We start from the raw sequence: 19,868 nt of genomic DNA on the forward strand, positions 1-19,868 counted from the left end.
GTGACTCTGGCTGAAACCAACAGAATAGAAGCTGTTTGAGAAAGTATTGTAAAGATTTCCAATGTTTTCAGGTCTACTAAATTACTAGTAGTCTCCTTGGTGATGTTGTACTAATCCCACAACTGATATCAGCCAAAAAAAAAGAAAAAAAGAAAAAAAAAAAGATGCACAGTAAAACAAGCAGAAATTAAAAATCCTAAACTAAGATACACCTTCAACTGTTCTTAAATCTGAGAGCTCAGGACACTTTATTTTACATAAAATTATCTGTAGTGAAAAGATACAACTAGTCATTCTTTAATGCACCTTAAAAATAGCTCCTGATAAGAATCTGTAGGAAAGCAGAAGGTGGGTGGACTAGGGAAGTATCATCTGGCACGTCATACAGAGAAATGGTTTTTTCAAGAAAAGTATTAGTCACTACATGAATATGTGCTTCTGAGGATGCTAAACGTCTGTTTGGAATTCTCAAATGCTTGGAACTCTTGTCAAGTTCACGGGAGGCAAAGGGTGGTCAACACCTCCCTAAATTAGTGTGATTGAAGCAGAATTAGAAGTCAAAAGCTTGAAACAAATGCTCAAACTTGCATGCTATTTTCATTATTTTAGGTGAATGAAAGTAGATAGGTACTAAAACGTGTGGAAAGACAGGGCACTTATTTGAATCCTAGTCATGATTTAGACATGTAATTTTAAAAATTTTGACAAAGGGCTTTTTAGCCCTTAATTATTTCCACAGACGGCACCATAAGAAAGAGTTGAGCTATAGTCATCTGTTTAGTATTTCTTGCACTGTGCTGCCATTTTGTACAAATGTCTTTTGAAGGTAGAAAATCCATTAATCACGTAATGGAAACACAGCTGTGCAGTCGCTAAAACTATGGGATGCTGGCAAGTGCTTTAGACTATTATAATGCCTTATTTACATGTATTTATTTTCTTCTTGCAGCTTATTGTGCTAGAATTTTAGTGTCAGCTACATATTTTTTAAAAGTTTTGACCAAGGCTTTTATGCAGCTGATATGGAGTTTTGCAGATGATATCCCTAGAAAGAGAATTGTAAGGGATCAGCAATCAGGCAAGAATCATATAATTTAAAAAGGAGAGATGTATCAAACATATTTCGAATCGCAAGAATGGATCTTTGTCAATAACAGTTTGGTAGTGTCAGAAGTCACACAACAGCTCAGATTCCTTAAGGTCTCCCATTGCCCCAAGATCCTCAGGGCAGTGCAAAAGCATTGCCGTTTGCAGGGGAAGCAGAGGCCTCAAAACATGAGGAAAGCTGCTAGCTCCCAAACCATGCAGACTTCTGTCGGTGAGGTCCTTGCACGTTTGTGACAAATTGTTTGATGCTCTATAAAGATCACAATGTAACCTATCTAACCATGCCAGCAATAGCTATCTTAATTTCTTTACCAAACACAATGTCCCCGCTGTAAGAGCAATTATGAACACATCGATACACACTTATGCAAGCGTAAGGCACCACAGGGTTGTAACAAAGAAACCTGTTAATAATATACTCAACATTAAAAACTATGTAAACCTATGTGTTTAATAAATTTACTGCATTTCAATTTAGCAGTATAAGGTACTATGCATAGAAATACAAAACAGATGATGTTTTCTAGAGGTTCATTCCATAATTGGAGAATTTATTGATAAGTCCTATACTAAAATCACCTAACACAATAATAACATGAAGTGTCAGTCTTTCAGACAAAGTCAGAGAAAATTATTACTATTAGGACACAACTACATTTTAAGAAAGAATCTGAGTGGTTTTACTTATCATTATGTTTGGTACCTCTTCGTTCACAGCATAAGCCAAATCTCATTAAAGTCAAAGGGCTTTGGTTCATGACGTAAAACTCTATTAAATTAGTTTACCTGTACGAAAAATTAAGAAAGGCTTAAATGAAGAATCCTACCTTTATTTTTTCTCTCTGTCACAAATTCTCAGATGAGAGTGTTGTGACTGACTACACGTTTAAGGGAACGTTGTAATTGTCAACTCTTACAAAACGCGAAATTGAGTAAGATATAATTTAAGCTAAAGGTAACCATATATACTCTAAGTATGGGATGTTCAACTTCACTCTGCTCTGTTTCAGCACTACATGTTGATGATGCAAGAATATGTTCATAGCCCAGGATTAGATTGATTTTGGTTTGCTTTTTCTCCCTATGCATTCCACAGTTGCAGTGATGAGGAGGGTGGCAATAATTAGGAAGGGACTTGATTTAATAGCCTGCACACTTAGAGGAATTTCTCTTCACAAAACTAGACGTGCTTTACAGAGGAGGGGTACCAGGCTGGATTTTTGCATGGACTCAGACTTAAAAACTAGGGATAAGTGCTAGCTACCCACAGTAAGGAGAAATGTTTCAGAGATCACTCTTGCAACCTCTTGTGAGAAGATCAAGAGACACAATAACAGATCTGTGCAAAGTAAAATTACGTGATGTGTATGGTTATATAAACCAGCTTTTTGATTCTGCAGTACCTTACGTAGCCCCATACAGTTTGACTCCGCTGCACAGATGAAGACATATGAGAGTCTCATTTGTGATTCAGGGCACCTTTCAAAGAAACTACAGTGTGTGTCTCAGTTTGGAATTCCATTACATATTTCTCCATATGCCAATGAGATTTTGGCCTGTAGGTTTTAATTCCAATTGGTATATGTTAGCTAACTGCTGGCATCTGCTACTGTGCTGTAAAGAGTAAACTATAACCTTAACAATCAAAGAACTTTATTAATATTTAAAGAAATTGTTTAATGTTTAAACAGATTGTAAAAGCTTTAATGAAGCCATTTAGAAACCAGTTTGCATATGGTATTAGCCTACCAGCATCAGAAATGACATCATTTTTCAACAAGACGAGCTTCTCTGTAGAAACACCGCTTTCACTACAGTTCTGGGTTTCTTCAGGGTATGAATTACATTTGAGCATGTGTATTTTCCAGTTCCTGTGCTTAAGCAAAATGAAGGAAAGTTGTTTTCCTTTGTTTTTCAAGAGAAGATCTCTTTTCATAGGTCCAAATACTATTTTTATTCATAGGGCGATGCGTGTGTAAGATACTAGAATATGGTATTCCTTACAACATGCTGATGGCAAAGGGACACGTGCTTGATGGGAACTAATGAGGCCAGAGTAAGTCTGCACATCTTTAGTTAAGGAATCACTAAAGCAGGTATGCAAAACCAGAGGAAAAATGGAGATTAAAGAATGAAGTAAAGAACTGAATAGTCTAACAAGATTTCTGTTTGTGGACACCCAATATTTTCAGTGTTATGGATAGGATAGCAGCTAATTTATGATATAAATCATAAATTATGCAGCTAATTACTGATATACCATAGTTATAAAGTCTACTGTTATCAGTTTACTTGTAGCAATGTTTCCTAGCTGTTTACTATCCATCACGTAGCTCGCAGCTAAAAGAGAGGAAAGAATTACAGCATTTCCACATAAATTTAAGGGGAGGCGCACGTAAAGAGACTGCAGATTAACATTCTTTTAGCGTGGTTAAGTAATCAGGAACATCAGTCACATAATGAGGGATTTTGTTAAGAAATTCAGATTGAAAGACATGGTAGTATAATTCCTTTTGCAGAAATCAAGATTTTCTTGTGTTGTTATGATTCTTCCTGTTAAACCCATGCAGTAAGCAGCTTTAGCTTTCTTTATAGCATTATACTATTCTACAGGGTTCCATAAGATCTTATGGTACATCTGGTCAAACAATGCATCTGGCACATTTCCAATCTTCAGCTTTTTTTTTGCTATACACAGAAAATAGCTGTGTAGAGAATTGGAATTCATTGTACACTTCCTGTCAGTTGCAATCCATTTTTAAGGTAATAATTATTATGAGCACTATGCATGTGGTGCATATTCAATTAGAGATAAGAAGGCAATTTGTAAATGAGGGCAGCCTGACAGACCCAGTGGCTCTGTAGAGATGCATTGAGTTAGCAAGCTATGACGGTCCAGCTCAGGAATACATGGCTTAGCCAGCATGCCTGTGACGCAGCTGGAGCTCATTAGTGCCTCAGGAGGGAAAACTGGAACTTATGAGGGAAAGGGCAGGACAAGAATGAGGGGTTGCTTCTCTTCAGGGTACTTAGGCTAGAGCTGTAATGATAGCTAATATCTAGAGACATGTGAGCTTTTGGACTTTTAGAAGGGTCTAAAACTGTGACTACTGCTATTTTCAATGGAAGTTAGGTGTCTCAAAATTAGCAGAAATTTCTACCTACAATTTCAGGTATCTACACTGAACAGTCAAATGCTAAATGCAGCATAAGCCATTCTTCTTTTTTTAAATCTGTGCTTACAACTTCTTTATGTCTGTATTATTTTCTTCTCTCAGAAAGAAAAAGAACAGGGGCATTTCTGTGTCCTCCTGGATCGTTTTGAACAGCTGCAAAATGAAAGTTTTTGCTATAGGCCTTGTCTTAAAAAAATATTGAAAAAAAAAAATCTGGGTAAGATGTAAGAAAACAAGAGCAAGGTTTTTCCCTAATGTAACTCATATCCAGAGTGTTTAAGCAAAACTGGCTACAACAAGGGCAAAACTTTACTAATATTATTCCAATACAAATAAATCTTCCCAAATGCTATTTTATTTTCTTATTCTTGTTATCAGAAGTAGCTGCTTCTTCATACCTTTCTACTGACCACTGTAAATTGGTCACCTGGATTCTTTCCTGAGGAGCACTGCCTGAAGCCCCAGTCTATTGCTTTTGAGTCTGAACTTGCAGGGGTTCAAGGAGATTGGAAATTAGGGATTTTTTGTTCAGCTGCAGAAAGGGAACCATGAGACAGAAGAAGCCAGTGCCCATCAGAGCTAACTTTTATGCTGAGTCTCCACTTAAATGGAAGAAAGTACTTCATGCATGCAACCTGTTTAATGCTAACTAGGAATTTGGACTTTATTGGATCCTTTAGACAAGGACCTCTTGTATACTATTTGAAGAGTGCCAGACCTGAGTGCCATGTATTAGTTAAAAAGAATTTCCAGTTTACCCTCAGACAGAGTGTTAGCCATCAAATATGTTATTTTGTATCAGACAGCCAATGGTACTATATACTTCGGAAGATAATGAAAAAACATTCTAGTATGAAATTTTCCTGTGATTGTGGTGTTCTGGAAGAACAGATTCCTCCTGCACAGTACATATGCAAAGACTGATTAGAATCTGGTACTGGTGGTAATCTTGTTTGAAAAATAACTTTCTTTTCTCTCAGTCTTTCTCTCTGCCAGTCATTTATGTGGTAACACCTGACCACTTGCAGTGCCTTAAAGGTCATTTTTTCCGAAGTAGAGTTCCAGAAGAAATCACAACAGCTGCCAATTAGGCTGCTCATTTCAAAAGGACGAGAATTATGTTTTGTGGTGGTTGCTGCTTTGCTAATTATGGAGGACATTTTGCTGTAAGTAGGGTTTTCCTCAGTCTAGAAATACTCTTGAATTTTTTAAAAGTCAAGAGACTGAATTGTAAGAGCCATTATATCCTGACATTTGTGTGGCCTTTTCTTCCTAGAAGTGTAAACTAATTATCTATAAACAATCCAATGTCTGATAACAGAAAATAGTAGGCATTAACCAGGGATAAATTAATATCGGCTGTGTGCTTTAGAAGTAAGCACAGCTCTGATTGTTTGGTCTCTTAAAACACTCATACAAATAGCAGGACCAAAGCCACAGGGCACACACGCGTCCTGTGTGACCGCGGAGGGTTTAAGATAAGGGCACTAAACCCATTTCATTTCATGCTGTTGCTCCCTATGATTTTAGAAGGCTGCTTCTCCCTAATACAGTATGGGTGCTAGGTATCTGGAGTGGGACCCCTTGCAAACAGCAGATTGACGCAGTTTTGGTGGTAGTAGTACATAGCCATCTCTACTCAGCTGCTCCCCTTCTCTCACGGAAAGATAAAAACTGTAGCTGTAGTTCCTGGCATGTGCTTTTAACAGCAAACTTAGGAGAAAGTATTCTGCTACAGGAGCAGAATTTGCAGTGCATTATTTCTTTTCTTATGAAAAGATAGCTGATGGAAGAATCCTTAAGATAGTAATTGTATCATGTATCTAAAGAAAGGAGATCTGTTGTTTCAATTCTGAGTATAGGTCTGCTTGTAACTTATTTACAAAATATTTAGGCCAGCAGAAAAGCAGAATGACTAGATCACAGTGATTGTGCTTCATTTGGATATAGTGAGCCAAAACCTGACTTCAGCTACCTCTTTGCCTTTAGTCCCACAATGCTCTTTTTACTAAACATTGTCTGATGCTATTCAGGAACCACTCCTTTGATTCAATTTTTTCCCTCTTTCAGTAGATTTGGACATCTCCATTACAGAATCACAGAATGACAGGGGTTGGAAGGGACCTCTGGAGATCATCTAGTCCAACCCCCCCACCCTCAGAGCAGGTTCACCTAGAGCAGGTTGCACAGGAATGTGTCCAGGGGAGTTTTGAGTATCTCCAGAGAAGGAGACTCCACAACCTCTCTGGGCAGCCTCTTCCAGTGCTCTACCACCCTCAAAGTAAAGACGTTCCTCCTCGTGTTTAGATGGAACTTCCTATGATCCAGTTTGTGCCTATTACCTCTCGTCCTGTCACTGGGCACCACTGAAATAAGACTGGCCCCAGCCTCCTGGCACCCACCCCTTCAGTATTTATTAGCATGAATAAGATCCCCCCTCAGTCTTCTCTTCTCCAGACTAAAAAGACCGAAGTCCCTCAGCCTTTCCTCATAAGAAAGATGTTCCAGTCCCCTAATCATCTTTGTAGCCCTTTGCTGCACCCTCTCCAGCAGCTCCCTGTCCTTCTTGAACCGGGGAGCCCAGAACTGGACACGGTACTCCAGATGCGGCCTCACCAGGGCAGAGTAGAGGGGGAGGATAACCTCCCTTGACCTGCCAGCCACACTTTTCTTGATGCACCCCAGGATACCATTGGCCTCCTTGGCCCCAAGGGCATGTTGCTGTCTCACGGTCATCCTGTTGTGTCCTCCAGGACTCCCAGGTCCCTTTCCACAGAGCTGCTCGCCAGCAGGTCAGCCCCCAACCTGTACTGATGCATGGGGTTATTCCATCCCAGGTGCAGTACCCTACACACTTGCCTTTGTTGAATTTCCTAAGGCTCCTCTCTGTCATGGTCATGCTGAATGGCAGCGCAGCCTTCTGGTGTGTCCGCCACTCCTCCCAGTTCTGTGTCATCAGTAAACGTGCTGAGGGCACACTCTATCCCTTCATCCAGGTCATTGATGAATATATTGAACAGGACTGGACCCAGACCTGACCCCTGGGGAACACCACTTGTTACAGACCTCAGCTTGCCCTACTTTACTTTTTAAGTTATACTCTCCTGTTCCATTTTGCTTCAGAAGTGAGTCTATAATTATGGATGGAACAGCATCAAGTCTAAAGTCCATATTGAGGCTATTCAGTGACACATAAGGGTCAAGAGACTATAATGATCTGATTTACAGTTTTTGAGGAATGAAAAAAATATGTTTCATGACTGTTTTGTCAGCCTATTTAAACTAATATGATTAATTAGCATTAAATTAATATGCTTATAAACACAACCCTTTTACACCAAAATGTCCAGAGTACAGCTCAATTTATGATTCAGCAATCCGCTGATTGATCCGTAGCCTGTTTCCTTGTTGGAAAATGTATAGCTGTATCATAAATGAGCTAAGCAAGTGTTGAAAACTTAATGTATTTTCAAGGGGTTTCCATGAGATATTAGCTGGTCCTCAGCAAAGTGATAAAATAGTGTGGAAATTAAAATTTGAAGCAATCAGTACTATGTCCATCAGTGAGCAAAGCTCAAAGACCAGTCTGAACTTTCAGTCCTTCAGTGTAAGTTAATTTGCTCAAGCAGTCCTAGTAAGACTAAGTGCTTTGGTAAAGTTACTCGGAAGTTATGCAGCACTGAGTTCTCTTGTTTTACCCCATTCTCAAGCTTGTGTAAACCTTGGAGGTGAAGGATCGCAGCAATCTTGATGTGGCATCTTGTGCATACTGCATGCCCAGTGCAGCTGAACAATCAGGCCAGAAGCTTTTGTCTATAAGGCAGGTGTTCCCTAATGGGTTTGCTATCAGGATCAGCAAAAAATGTGAGTTAACTGTTTAACTAGTAATGTGGTTAGAAAGGCTATTACACGTAATTTGAGAAAGTAACCTTCACGAGCTTGTTAGACACAACTATTTCAGAGGCGACTATGTAAACAAGGGTTAGACTGGGGGAATGAATGGAGACAGGCAGAACAGTATGTGACATACCCCCTTGCTGGTTGGACGTGCTTTCCTGTGCCTTCTAGTAATTCCCTGGCTCTACTTCCATAGGAGATGTGTTTCAGAATTCCCTTTCCAGAATTTATAACTTGCTGGCACTGTATTTTGTCTGAAAGCAGAATTCTCCATAGCCTTGCACACTTAACCAAAGAGAGGTATTGCCCTGTTCCCTGGTCTGTTCGCTGTGACTGTTCTCTGGAGTTAAAGGAACATAACCAGAAAATGATATAATTCTTACGTATGATGGATAATATTTATAGCCACTAGAGAAAGTGAGAAGCTTCTCTTAATACTCCACCACTAGGAAACTGTGCTGGTCTTAGCCTGGCATTTGAGTGAAACTGATAGAGGGCAGAGAGAAAAAAATGGCAAGGAATGTCTTCTCTTTCTGTAGATAACACAGTATTGTCCATGCATTCCTTTCTAGAGCTGACCTGTACAGATTTACAGTCTGTCCGCTTTCAACAAAACAGTAATTTCTATTTATCTAGCAACACCTTGCCCAGCCACTGACTTACTTGTCACTGAGCAAATCAACCCAACCCAACTGTACATCTGAAGAACCTAATGTAAAATCTGAACTGTAATGTCCCAAGATTTAGAAGCAACTGTTTGCCTGCAGCATAACGTGAGGTTATACTAGCAGCTGTAAATAATTCTAGAGAAAGCTGCACGGAATCAAATAGCTTTCGATCAGGTCCTAGCAGTTTCATCTTCTCCTTCACTAAAGATATATTAGATAAATTAAACTTTAAATGTATGAAACTCAGGAGCACTCTGTTTGATCTAACCTTGTTCCCATGGATGGCAGTGTCAATTTTAACGTTAAAATCACTATGACCATAGTCAGGTCAATGATGATAACATAAAAATACTGCCATAAAACATCATTCATGTTAAAAATAAACAATAAAAACACACAGAGAGAATATTTATAAATACTTAGTGAGAATTGGTATAATTGGATTGAATGAAAACCCTCTAAAGCCTGCATTTTCACTAAATCTTTGTTATCTTACTTTTCTTACGACAGTGTTAAAATAATCTACTGTTTGTGACAAGATCTATGTTACTTTATACTTTCAGATTCTGTAAGTTTCAGATGCTTGAAATCTAATATTTCTCTTTCTTGGAATGTTAAACCGTGGTTGACTGGATAATAAAGGCTACATGGGAACTAATAATTACATTGCATCATTTGATAGGCATTCTTAATAGACATTCTTAAATTCTCATTTAAGAACTGTAGATAAATTTTCATTTTTTAACAATATCTGAAGAAAATCATACCAGCCTTTTTTTTCTTCTGTATTCCTTTAAAGCAAATGATGAGGTATTATGAGAAATGCAGAACTCAGCATCATGGCCAGAAACACCACCTCTATCATTGTATACTGAATTTTACCATCAAGCTATGAAATTTTAACAGCTAGTAAAAAATGTAAAGAAAATTATGCAAAGCAGTAGAGAAAAAGCATTTGTTTAAAAACAGCTAACACAATTTCACAGTCTGATTTACAGTTTTAAATCTAATTTCCATGTTTTTTGTTAGCTTTAGCTTCAGCCTTGACTCACTGTTTTGTCAGTGTGCATTACAGTTCACCAGTCCTTATTGAAAGATCTGTCATATTGTAACAAAAGAGAGAGACTGCCTTGGAATAATTCTAGAAATGAACTGAAAAGCCCTTGATTTTGGCCAGTAATAAGTAATAAAAATGACTTAGATTGCGAGTGAAACCATCTGTCTGAGTAACAATATTCATTTAAAATGCACTGAAGTCATATATGATTATGAGAATGCCAAGTGAGTGGCTTAGTAAATTTGCTTGAAGAGAAATCTTGGGGGGAGAGAAAGAAAGAGGCAGTGCAGGTCTCACTGAAACAGCTGCATATGAAAGCGTAATCTTTGGATTAGAAAAATATATTAGAAGAATTCAAAGGAATTTAACAACAATTTTTGAGCCATATTGTAAAGGAGGCTGAGGATTAAGAGCTTATAGGGGAAGAGAAAAACAGAATAGAAGGGGTGCATAAAACTCATAGCTCCATAGAGAAACACATAATCCCTTTGCTGTGTGTTCAAGGGTAGATTCAGTTTATTTTCACTATTTTGTTTTGCACTGTTGAATGGGAGGGAAGGAAAGAGTAAACACGAACAAAACCAGTATTCATTTAAATGAAATGTTAGTTAATTCTGTAGTTGAAAAGGTTAATATGTAATTAAAAATACCATGGCCTTTCTTTTTCTCTTTCGCTCTGAGGCTATGCATCACTAAATCATGCAGACGAATCCCTGAAAAAGCTTTGTATTCAAATTTTAACAGTTATATGCATGGGTAGTAATGGCATATGCAATTCAGTATTTCTGCAAAATAGAAACAATTCTATAGTAGATATAAATTTTGTTCCCTTATGATACAGTTATCAGAGAAAGGTTTTTGTTCTCTGCTGGAATACTTTTCGAAAGCATCAGCCTCTGCTGGTATGAAGAAATGCAATTGAGAAGACCCATCCTGTTCAATAGCTAACACTTTATTCTGGAAGTACTGACCAGAAACTTTTTTGTGATTTAAAATCTGAGAGAGTCTGACATTTGAACTGATACTGTAGTCAGTATTTTTTCTATCAAACTGTTTTTGATAGAAAATTGGATTTTTGATTCAATTGAGATGTGCAAGAAGCGATGAAATTTTCTACGTAAAATTTCCAATGTGTAAACCAGAGAAATTGCTGAAAAAGGTACCAGGTTGCATCACGAGAATTACAGTCTTGGACCATATGTTTACATTTTGTTCTAGGAGATAGATTTTCTACAATCTGGGATTCTTGGGACATACGAGTCAATATTAAAAGGGAAGAAAACTGCATTTAAATGACTTCTCACAGGATCTAGGTAGTGGCAAGGTAGTATAAAATTACTCCTTGTGCTGAAAAGTATTTTGAACATTGCAATGCCATATATCTAGTGCTGAGAACAGCCCAAAGTTTTAAAAAACAATTACAATTGCACTAGTCACCTGTTCAAACAAAAATAAGATGACCAAATTTCTCTTGTCTCTAAACTCTAAATAACACAATGGAAAAAAAATCACCCTTTCTAATTATGTCAGATTTTTAATGAGGCAGAAATGAAATGATGTCATTGCTCAAGTCTGTAGGCCAGACTGCAGTTTATACAGTCCCTTTGCAAAACTCCACATGGATCCAATCTCTCAGATGACTTATCTCTTATTTACCAGAGCTCTTTGATTTCCTTAACTTCGTAGCATTTTTGTATGGAAGCTAGTATAAACTGTTATCTCCTTACACTTCATCCCCTCTAGTGACATTTCAGGTCTCTTAGGAAGAACAGATTCTTATATTTTTTGCTTATTCAGAGAATAAGCGTTTTCCTGGCAAAATCTCCAGTCTTTCCCCTAATGAAGACATAAGCCTCTTCTTTTGCATTAATGAAATCCCATCCAGCTGTATTCCAGTACCTCTGTCTATTCCTTACACCAACTGAAGACACAAAGTCAGTTATTTCCATGCCCTACCTGTTTAGTTCTCATTTTGGAATCTGGTGACAGATTGTTGTAGGTATAATGGGCCTGTGTGACTCCACAGAAAAGGACTGCAACAATACCTGAAATTCAAAGAAAAAACAGAGTTAGCTGCTTCTATGTTCTTAGGTTTGTCAAAGGGCTGCATAAAAAAGGTAATTAGACTGTTAACAGCATTTTATAACAGAAGAACTTTAACATATGTTTTAGAAGAGCATCTTTCAAATAAACTAGAGTTTTTTTCTTTGCTAAAAATCATGAAGGTCTTGAATCTTCTACTTGGTCCATCAAGCTTTCATAGCATTTCCACTGTTGTGTATTTGGCCCAAAACTCTAGAAAATTTGTTTGAATTAATACATGGTAACATCTGACCATAATCTGACTGACAGGTAGGCAAGACTAATATAACTGTAATATGAATGACTTCCGACTATTTAAAAATTTTGGCAGAGACGGAATAGGAAAGGAAAAAATAATTTTATTACATTTAAATGGTTTGAGAGCGCTTGGTACTGAATGACTGCAACAGGGGAAAGTAATTTCAATCTGTGCCTGATTGTTAGCCTTATCATAAGCAGTGTGTAACAATGTGAAAGGTGGACAGCAACATATTGCTTAGAAATGGTGCTCTGGAGGGTGCAAGCTGCATTGCTCAGAATGAGTAGGTCAATGACTGTAGCCATGTGGCAGTAATTATACTTCACAGCCTGTGGAAGGTCTTGAGGAGCAGGGCAGCAGGTTTGTCAGGAATAATAATAAATTTGTATTGTAGTGACATTTCTTACTTTTCAATACTTCCTCCCTGGCCCTGGTCCTAACTCACTAGAATCATTGAGTAAAATCACTGTAATGCAGTATTGTAATTAAAGCAGCTGATAAGATTGTAACTGCAATTTCCTGTCAGCTCTGGACACAGATAAGGCAGAAGGAAAATTAAACAGGGAGAAAATAGAAAACCAAAAATAAGTGTCCACCAGTAACCGTAGGTAAATGCCTATGGAGTAAGAAAGCTCTGTGCTTTTCTTAAACTTGGGGCATGTCTACATAGATCATTATTTACACAACAGCTCAGGGCTTGTTCATGTCCATTACAATCATCATTCCCCTGAAAAAGTCCACACACGTTTCCTGAAGCGTGTGGAGCATGCAAGTTCTGCTCCGTTCCTAGATGCACACCACATGAGCAACAACTGGTTTTGCACGAAGCCAGCCTGCAGTGTGATCACTGCGTGCCTGTGATCTCCGGGGCTCACGTACAGGCAGTTTTCCACCATCTACCCCACAGTGCTTTAGTTCTTGTGCCTTTCAGCCCTTCTACCCACTGCCTCCTGTCTAAGAGCTACAACATGCCCTAATTAGCGTTTTAGTTCTGCTTCCTCATGGGCTGCTCTGCAAATTGTTAGGTAATTTTTAGCTCATAGGCTGCCCACGTACTGAAATAACACTGCTGAATACAAGGAAACACATTGAGGGAACAAAGCAAGCAAAAACATACCTGTCCAGGTTTAGGCAATATCCATCCTTGCAATGTGACTGTGTAGCAGCTTTCTAGGCATTTTTTGGGTTAAACTAGCATGAACTGAAACATATAAAGCAGTTCTACTAGAAGCAAAATAATCCCAGTCTGTGCCTTCAGTCCTGGACTGGAAACTGGATAAGGCTTCTTCCAGCTTCTCCAGGATGGTGACTCTCCTGAATTTACAAAGGCTGGCAAGAAGAGGTTCAGTAAGGGGGCAGAACCTACAGTGCTGCAGGCTTTAGGACAGCAAACCCAATAGAAACAAATTTGTTACTTCAAAAGGATTAATAGAAACAGGCCAGGCTTCACACAGTCACAGGAAAAATGGATGGTAATGTACTGAACAAGTGTCAGGTGAAAGTGCGGTTGCTTCAATAGTTTCTTTAATAGGCTTAGCCAAACCTCTAAATGTTTGAATTTTAGCAGGAAGAGGGCCCTGGAGGTAGGTGAAATATCCTCCTCCCCTAAAGCAAGGTATAGATAAGGAAACATGGAAAAGTAAAAATTTAGACAACGCTGAAACTGTTTCATTTGGAGGAGTGTGTGTGTGTGTGGAACAGCACATTGCCACATGCCAGTTAAAGTAATTATTACCTTACCATGTCTTTCTCAAGTTTCTGACTGTGAAAATACTGTCTAACAAAATCCAACTTTCTTTACTTTCAAGCCTCTCTTGTTTCTGGGAAGAACTGAATCCTGGAATTAATATGCCTTCGATGGCAGAAAAAAGTATGGAGTAGAAAATTCTGAGATTAATTTGGCACAAGGGATAACTGCCATCAGAAAGAAAATGAGAAAGCAAATCTTTCTTTTCCCACAAACCACTGTGGACATTTTCTTTGCTTCTGGGTGCTCTTTATATTGTAAATTTACCTGTACTACTTCTACAGAACACAGTCTCTGCAGCCAAAAGAAATTCCACTGAGCTTTAGCCGCTGTGTCTTTGTTTTTTAATATTAATATTTTTATGTCTGTTTTGGTATTTATTTTTTTCGTAACTACACTAAGACTTTTATTTGCAGCAAATAATGTGGGTACTAGTGAGATTGTCACTGCCTAAATATATTCCAGGAAGTTCATCTTTTTGTGAGGTCTAATTGTTCTCTTAAATGAGTATAAGTCTTTTTTCTCAGTAACTGTATTTGATTGTGCAGAACTGATCTGGGGAGTTTAAAAATTCTCAAGCCATTAATAATATGCAATGGGATGCTCAAACAATGCAATTTCAGTTAAAAAATATAGTCAATCAGTAATGTTGCTAAGCATCACTAGCTCCAGGCTCAGTAACAGAAATGGAGATAAGAGTTTCTGATTCACTTTCTTCCACATGAATCATCATCATGCCAAGTCTTGCATTTTTAAAATTGACTATTAAATTCAACTATGATTATGAAGTGTTTTTTGACTGCTAAGAAATGTTAATTATGGGTAGTGAGAGAACAGAGAGTGACATGAGGAATAAAACGGCCTAAATCTGATTTTACAATAGGAATAAATGATCTGAACCATGCAATTATACAAGTGTAGAAACCAGATACCCTGTTTCCAGGGAAGACTGTGGGAATGCAGTGGCATATTTCAATTGCTACAATTGAAGGCTTAATATGTACCAGCCATGCCTCTCGCAGTGAATGCTTAATTAAAAAGCTTGGAGAAAACTGTTTGTAATGCATTTCCATAAAAATGATTACTTAAGAGTAATGACCAATTACATGTTAATGCAACTACAAAGGAAAGAGAAGTACCTAAAGAGGCAAACACAGAACTTCTTAGTCAGAAGAAAAAAGCAATCTGGATTTCTTTCTAAGACTATTAAAGCTGAAGTTAGCTGGGTAGCAAAATACTGTATGGACCGTGTATGGCACATAAATTAGGTTGTTAGATTTTTGCAGTCTTTCTTTCACAGCAAAACAGCTAAGATCAAATATGATAATACTAGAATTGTAAACAGAATTTATTAGATGCAGGGAGGCAGATAAATTGAGATGGTCCTTTTACCAGTCCTTAGTGCTCAGTGCTTTATTTTCGTGTGTTGGAGACTCAGCTCACTTTTTCAGTGCCCTTACATGGTTTCATTTTTAAGTGGCAAATTTAGCAATTACTGAGATACTTAGTACGACAATTGCTGAGAAGAATGTTAACCTAAAGTAAACAGGGAAAGTTTTGAGTTGAAATAGGTGATCAGTTGTTAAGTGCAAAACAGCCACTTGTGTCTATAAATACAGTTACAGAAATATTTCACTTAATATGAAAAATGAGAAACCTCACAGTAAAGTGTTGATAGTCACTAGTAAAGTCACTAGTAAAGTTTCAGCTGCAGCTCAACCTCTTTGAAAAGGTTTTATTAGAAATAAAAGCCTACTGTTTTATTTTTTTTCCTTCTGTAACAGAGAAATAGTGATAGCTTGTTAGCTGCTTATAAATTAAAGAACTTATTCTTACATTAGTTGTAGTTGAAATCATTGCTAGGACAAAAGCTAGTAATATCAAATGGTAATATAGGATAAAGGAATAACTTATATCTTTAAAAGTATTTTGCTGACAGTGTGAACATTAACATAATAGTGTGAGCATTAATTTTTAAGTGTTAATCTAAAAATAATTCCTGTATTGTGACTGAAAGACAAAATATTTTTTTTTTTTTTTGGATCATTTCACAAACAGGCAAAAGGAAACATACCCTTGCTTTTCAGTATCTGGTGCCAAGAGAAAAACTGGAAGAAAGTCTATCTTTTGTCAGAGAAGGGCAGCATGTGTAGTATGCTTTTAATGCAAACCTGGAAGTGACTGCCCACAATTTAAACTTCAGAATTTGCTAATCTGAGACAATAAAACTGACATTATGTCTCTAGCTGTCAGGTCTTTTAGTGGTAAAAAAAGCGATTTAGGAAAAAAAGCCCCAAACCTCTACCAAGCAAGGAAGCAAGGGAGTGGATAGAAATGTATAACTTAATTTGAAAAGATCTATAGGCAAACTGACTGATATTTATCCCAGCTTCGAAGCATTCCAGAGCTTCAGGGATGCCTCTCTAATGATGCACAACATACTGCAAATCCCACAGTACAACAAGAAACAGGAACTGGTCTTTTATCAAAGGCAGTGAAATATGGGGAGAAGAGAACAATGAGGACTGGGTAATAGACAAATTATTTAAATCAGATAACATTTACTTTCGAGTCATATTTATGCTAGAATACCTCCACAGCGCCTACTGGGCACATCCCAGTGCAGACTGAATGTGTGAGTGGCAGGAAATGAGGCACTGTCTTCTGCATCAAATTGTTGCAGTAATAAGACTATAAAACCAGTAGCAACAATATCCCTAGTCAGTCTGTTTTCACTGAGGGTATGAAGTGTGACTAATAATTTTTTTGACACCGAAGCAAAGATTCAAGGCTTCTTTCACCAGACCTGGGCCAATGCAGAACCAAAGCTGGTGCTTTGTTCATGAAGCTTTCATCTCTGGAGTTGTCTGAGGTTGATTTTATGTTGAAATGACAGAAAGCAACAAAAAACAGAGCTGAGATAATCTTTTAGGCCTTCATCTGAGGAATAATCATTAGTATTACACCTGGCTGTTTCAAGTGAGACGTGAGCATCAGTGTCGTACTTTTGTAACCCCAAATGAACAACTGCGTTCAATTTAGATTGCAACTCCTACAGTGAGACACACCAGGTTTTATTCTGGACACACTAGGAGAGCTTACTCTGTTTATCTTGACCCTATTCGCTAGCAATAAGACTTCACTATAATTTTATGCAACTCATCATCAATCTCAGCCTAATGCCATGCTAGAATATGTACTTTTCTCTAAAAGCAAACAACTTTCTCTTGTACCCTTACTGTCTTAAAAGGCTATACTTACAACAGGACTTAAGTTAGCCAGACCCAAGCACTGACTCAAGTGTGTGCATAATCTGGCCAAGTGATGCTGTTGAAAAGGCGAATGGGTAACTGAAACTGCACAGAGTATTGGATCTGGCTTATATGTCAGCAAAGTATGTCTACACCATCCTCTGAAGTACAGGATCCACCTGACATTCCCTGTATTAGAATACCACATAGATCACACAGAGCCATCTCTGAAGTCCTACAGGCAAGTAATGGATTAGTAATTTGCGGTAAACTTGCCCAGTTGTCATCTGCCTCTGCACAGCATCTGCCATCTGCACTGCCATCTTCTTATCTATGAAGAGCCTGCTTTCCTAATTAGACCCAAATTTCATCCTTTCCTCCTAGGATTGACAGAACTACAGCTTAATGGAGTTGAGGTCTGTTTTCTTTTGACGTAGAAGCCAAGCTATCCCTTCTCCCTCATTACCGGGAGGAGTCTACCTGCTTTTCTGTATGACACAACATGGCACATTCCTTATCAATAAAGGAAAGAAAACGACAAAGTTGGGAATATAAAGCCCAGAATAACTTCCTTTTATGGCATAACGTCAGCCCAGGGAACTAAAGCCTATCAGGTACCAACCCGCATTGTGCTCACAGTGCTCAGAACAGCAGACAGAAATGTTTTTATAGATCCCTTCTGAGAGTGATACAAGAAGAACAACTGGTCACAACATTTAAAAAAACCCAATGAGGTAGATGATTGATCCATGACAAATTACAGCAAACAGATAGGAACAGTGAACAGCCTCGAGAATAATTGGACTTTGTCAGCAGTACTAAAGGAAATGGAAATTGGTGATACTTGTTCTTGCTATGTCCTAAATGCAAAGGTAGCACAAAACTGCCCCAGTGAGAGACCATATCTTTGGACTTGTCCTGGATACATCAGTCATAATAAGCTGGAGGAAATACTTTGGAGGAAAAGCTTTCTCACTAAGTAGACTGTGCTCTCCTGTGAGCCCCTGAATAAGAAGGCAGGTGTCAGACATATCATGAAATGTTCAGACAAGAACTGCCGAGGGTGAGGAAGCAGCAGTAATTTATTATCACAAGCTATTTCCTTTATAATGATCAGTAAACAATCATTTTGGGCTGGGCTTTGAAAAACAGTAAAGGAACAAAGACGATCCCCTCCTACATTTCTTCCTTCAAGACCTATTGTCTTCCTTAGCTTCATAGCTCAGGTCTTTGGCATGTAAACCCAGAGGTGGTTGTCCATAATTTTGATGCTTTTACACTGATAAATTCTATATGACTTTGAAGTATGCTTTAATTGAATACATAAACTCAAATAAAGTTACATACTTATATTTGAGTGCATTTTTGCGGGTATCTGAATCTCTTTTTATTTGAATATCTACGTTCAAACAGCTGTAAATAGATTCTAACTGAGGTGAACATTAAATGCCCGTGTACATCATGGAATCTTTCACAGACTAACGACTGAGTGATCAGTTAAAAATCAGCAAATTTTGTTAATTATAAAGCAAGAGAACAAGCAATCAATAAACACAAGATGTACTTTCCTCATTTATTTTGACAAGTGTTTAATTTAAATTATTTATGATTTTTTTCATGGCCTACTAGTAAATATTCTGTAATAAAGGTTGAAAATAAAAGCTGACTTTACTATAGTACTCTGTTATTACAACTTTGCTCGGCAGTCAGGAATGATATACTTTGAGGCAAATCAGAAAGTGCACACAAATTAGATTCTACTGTATAAGAATCAATTTATCATGCATATGTCACAGCTTGATGAAATAGCTATAAAATTAATAACCACAACATTAATTTATAATTTACAGTTATCAGTATAACAATAATTGTGTAGTCATCCCAGATTTTTATTTTGATTTGCTGGTTTGATCACATCCATTTTTCAGCCAGGGTCAGGCCCATTTATTGTGTGTTATATATTATGGGATATCTTGAGGTAGAGGAATAAAATATTTTATAAAATGTTGACCTGTACTACTCTCCATTCACACTTCATTCAAAAAATCTGCAAGTAAAACAAGTGAGCTCTAACACCTACTATACCTACAGAAAAGAGTGCAGCCTGTTATTTATAAATTATGACAAACTTCAATATTAGACTTCAAAAGGCTCTGAGTGATTGAAGAACGACTGTGGAAAGCATTATAAGAATAAAATTATTTTGCAATTACATTACTTAATAGCTACAGGGAAATACTGATGTCTAGTGTTAATCCTTTGAAGTTCATTTAGAAGGGATGAACAGAGGAAACACAATATCCAAGGAAAATGAAGATGAATATAGGCGTAAATGTACAATGGATCGAGTTAATTTTTGAAGCAAGTCTACTGAAGTCAAAGACTTCAAACTAGGAATTTAGTTCATTGAATGGAGTGGTCCAGCAGCATAATTGCATGGTTATGATGCTCTCTTAATTCTAGTGATTGCTTTTGAGGATAGACACACTTAACTGTAAATGTCATGATGATGATGTATGCATTAAGTAAGACAAAGGGCAAAGCAAGTAAGCTGGAAAAGACTGGAAATGATGGAGTATGGATTAAGAGCTGAGTGTGTTCTGAAGGATCACTGGCTTTCCCCT

The 19,868-nt window shown here is 37.6% G+C and overlaps 1 protein-coding gene across 1 annotated transcript in view; it reads right to left on the minus strand.

The window, feature by feature from the left end:
* The window catches only part of SLC9A9 (solute carrier family 9 member A9), a 210,680-nt gene that overhangs the window by 103,613 nt on the left and 87,199 nt on the right, over positions 1-19,868 (minus strand). Inside the window, exon 9 of the mRNA XM_059822852.1 lies at positions 11,862-11,950. Within this exon, the coding sequence (XP_059678835.1) occupies positions 11,862-11,950 (89 nt within the window). The remainder of the gene's footprint in view (positions 1-11,861; positions 11,951-19,868) is intronic.

The sequence above is a fragment of the Gavia stellata genome, chromosome 11, assembly GCF_030936135.1.
Source record: "Gavia stellata isolate bGavSte3 chromosome 11, bGavSte3.hap2, whole genome shotgun sequence".
Taxonomy (NCBI): Eukaryota; Metazoa; Chordata; class Aves; order Gaviiformes; family Gaviidae; genus Gavia; species Gavia stellata.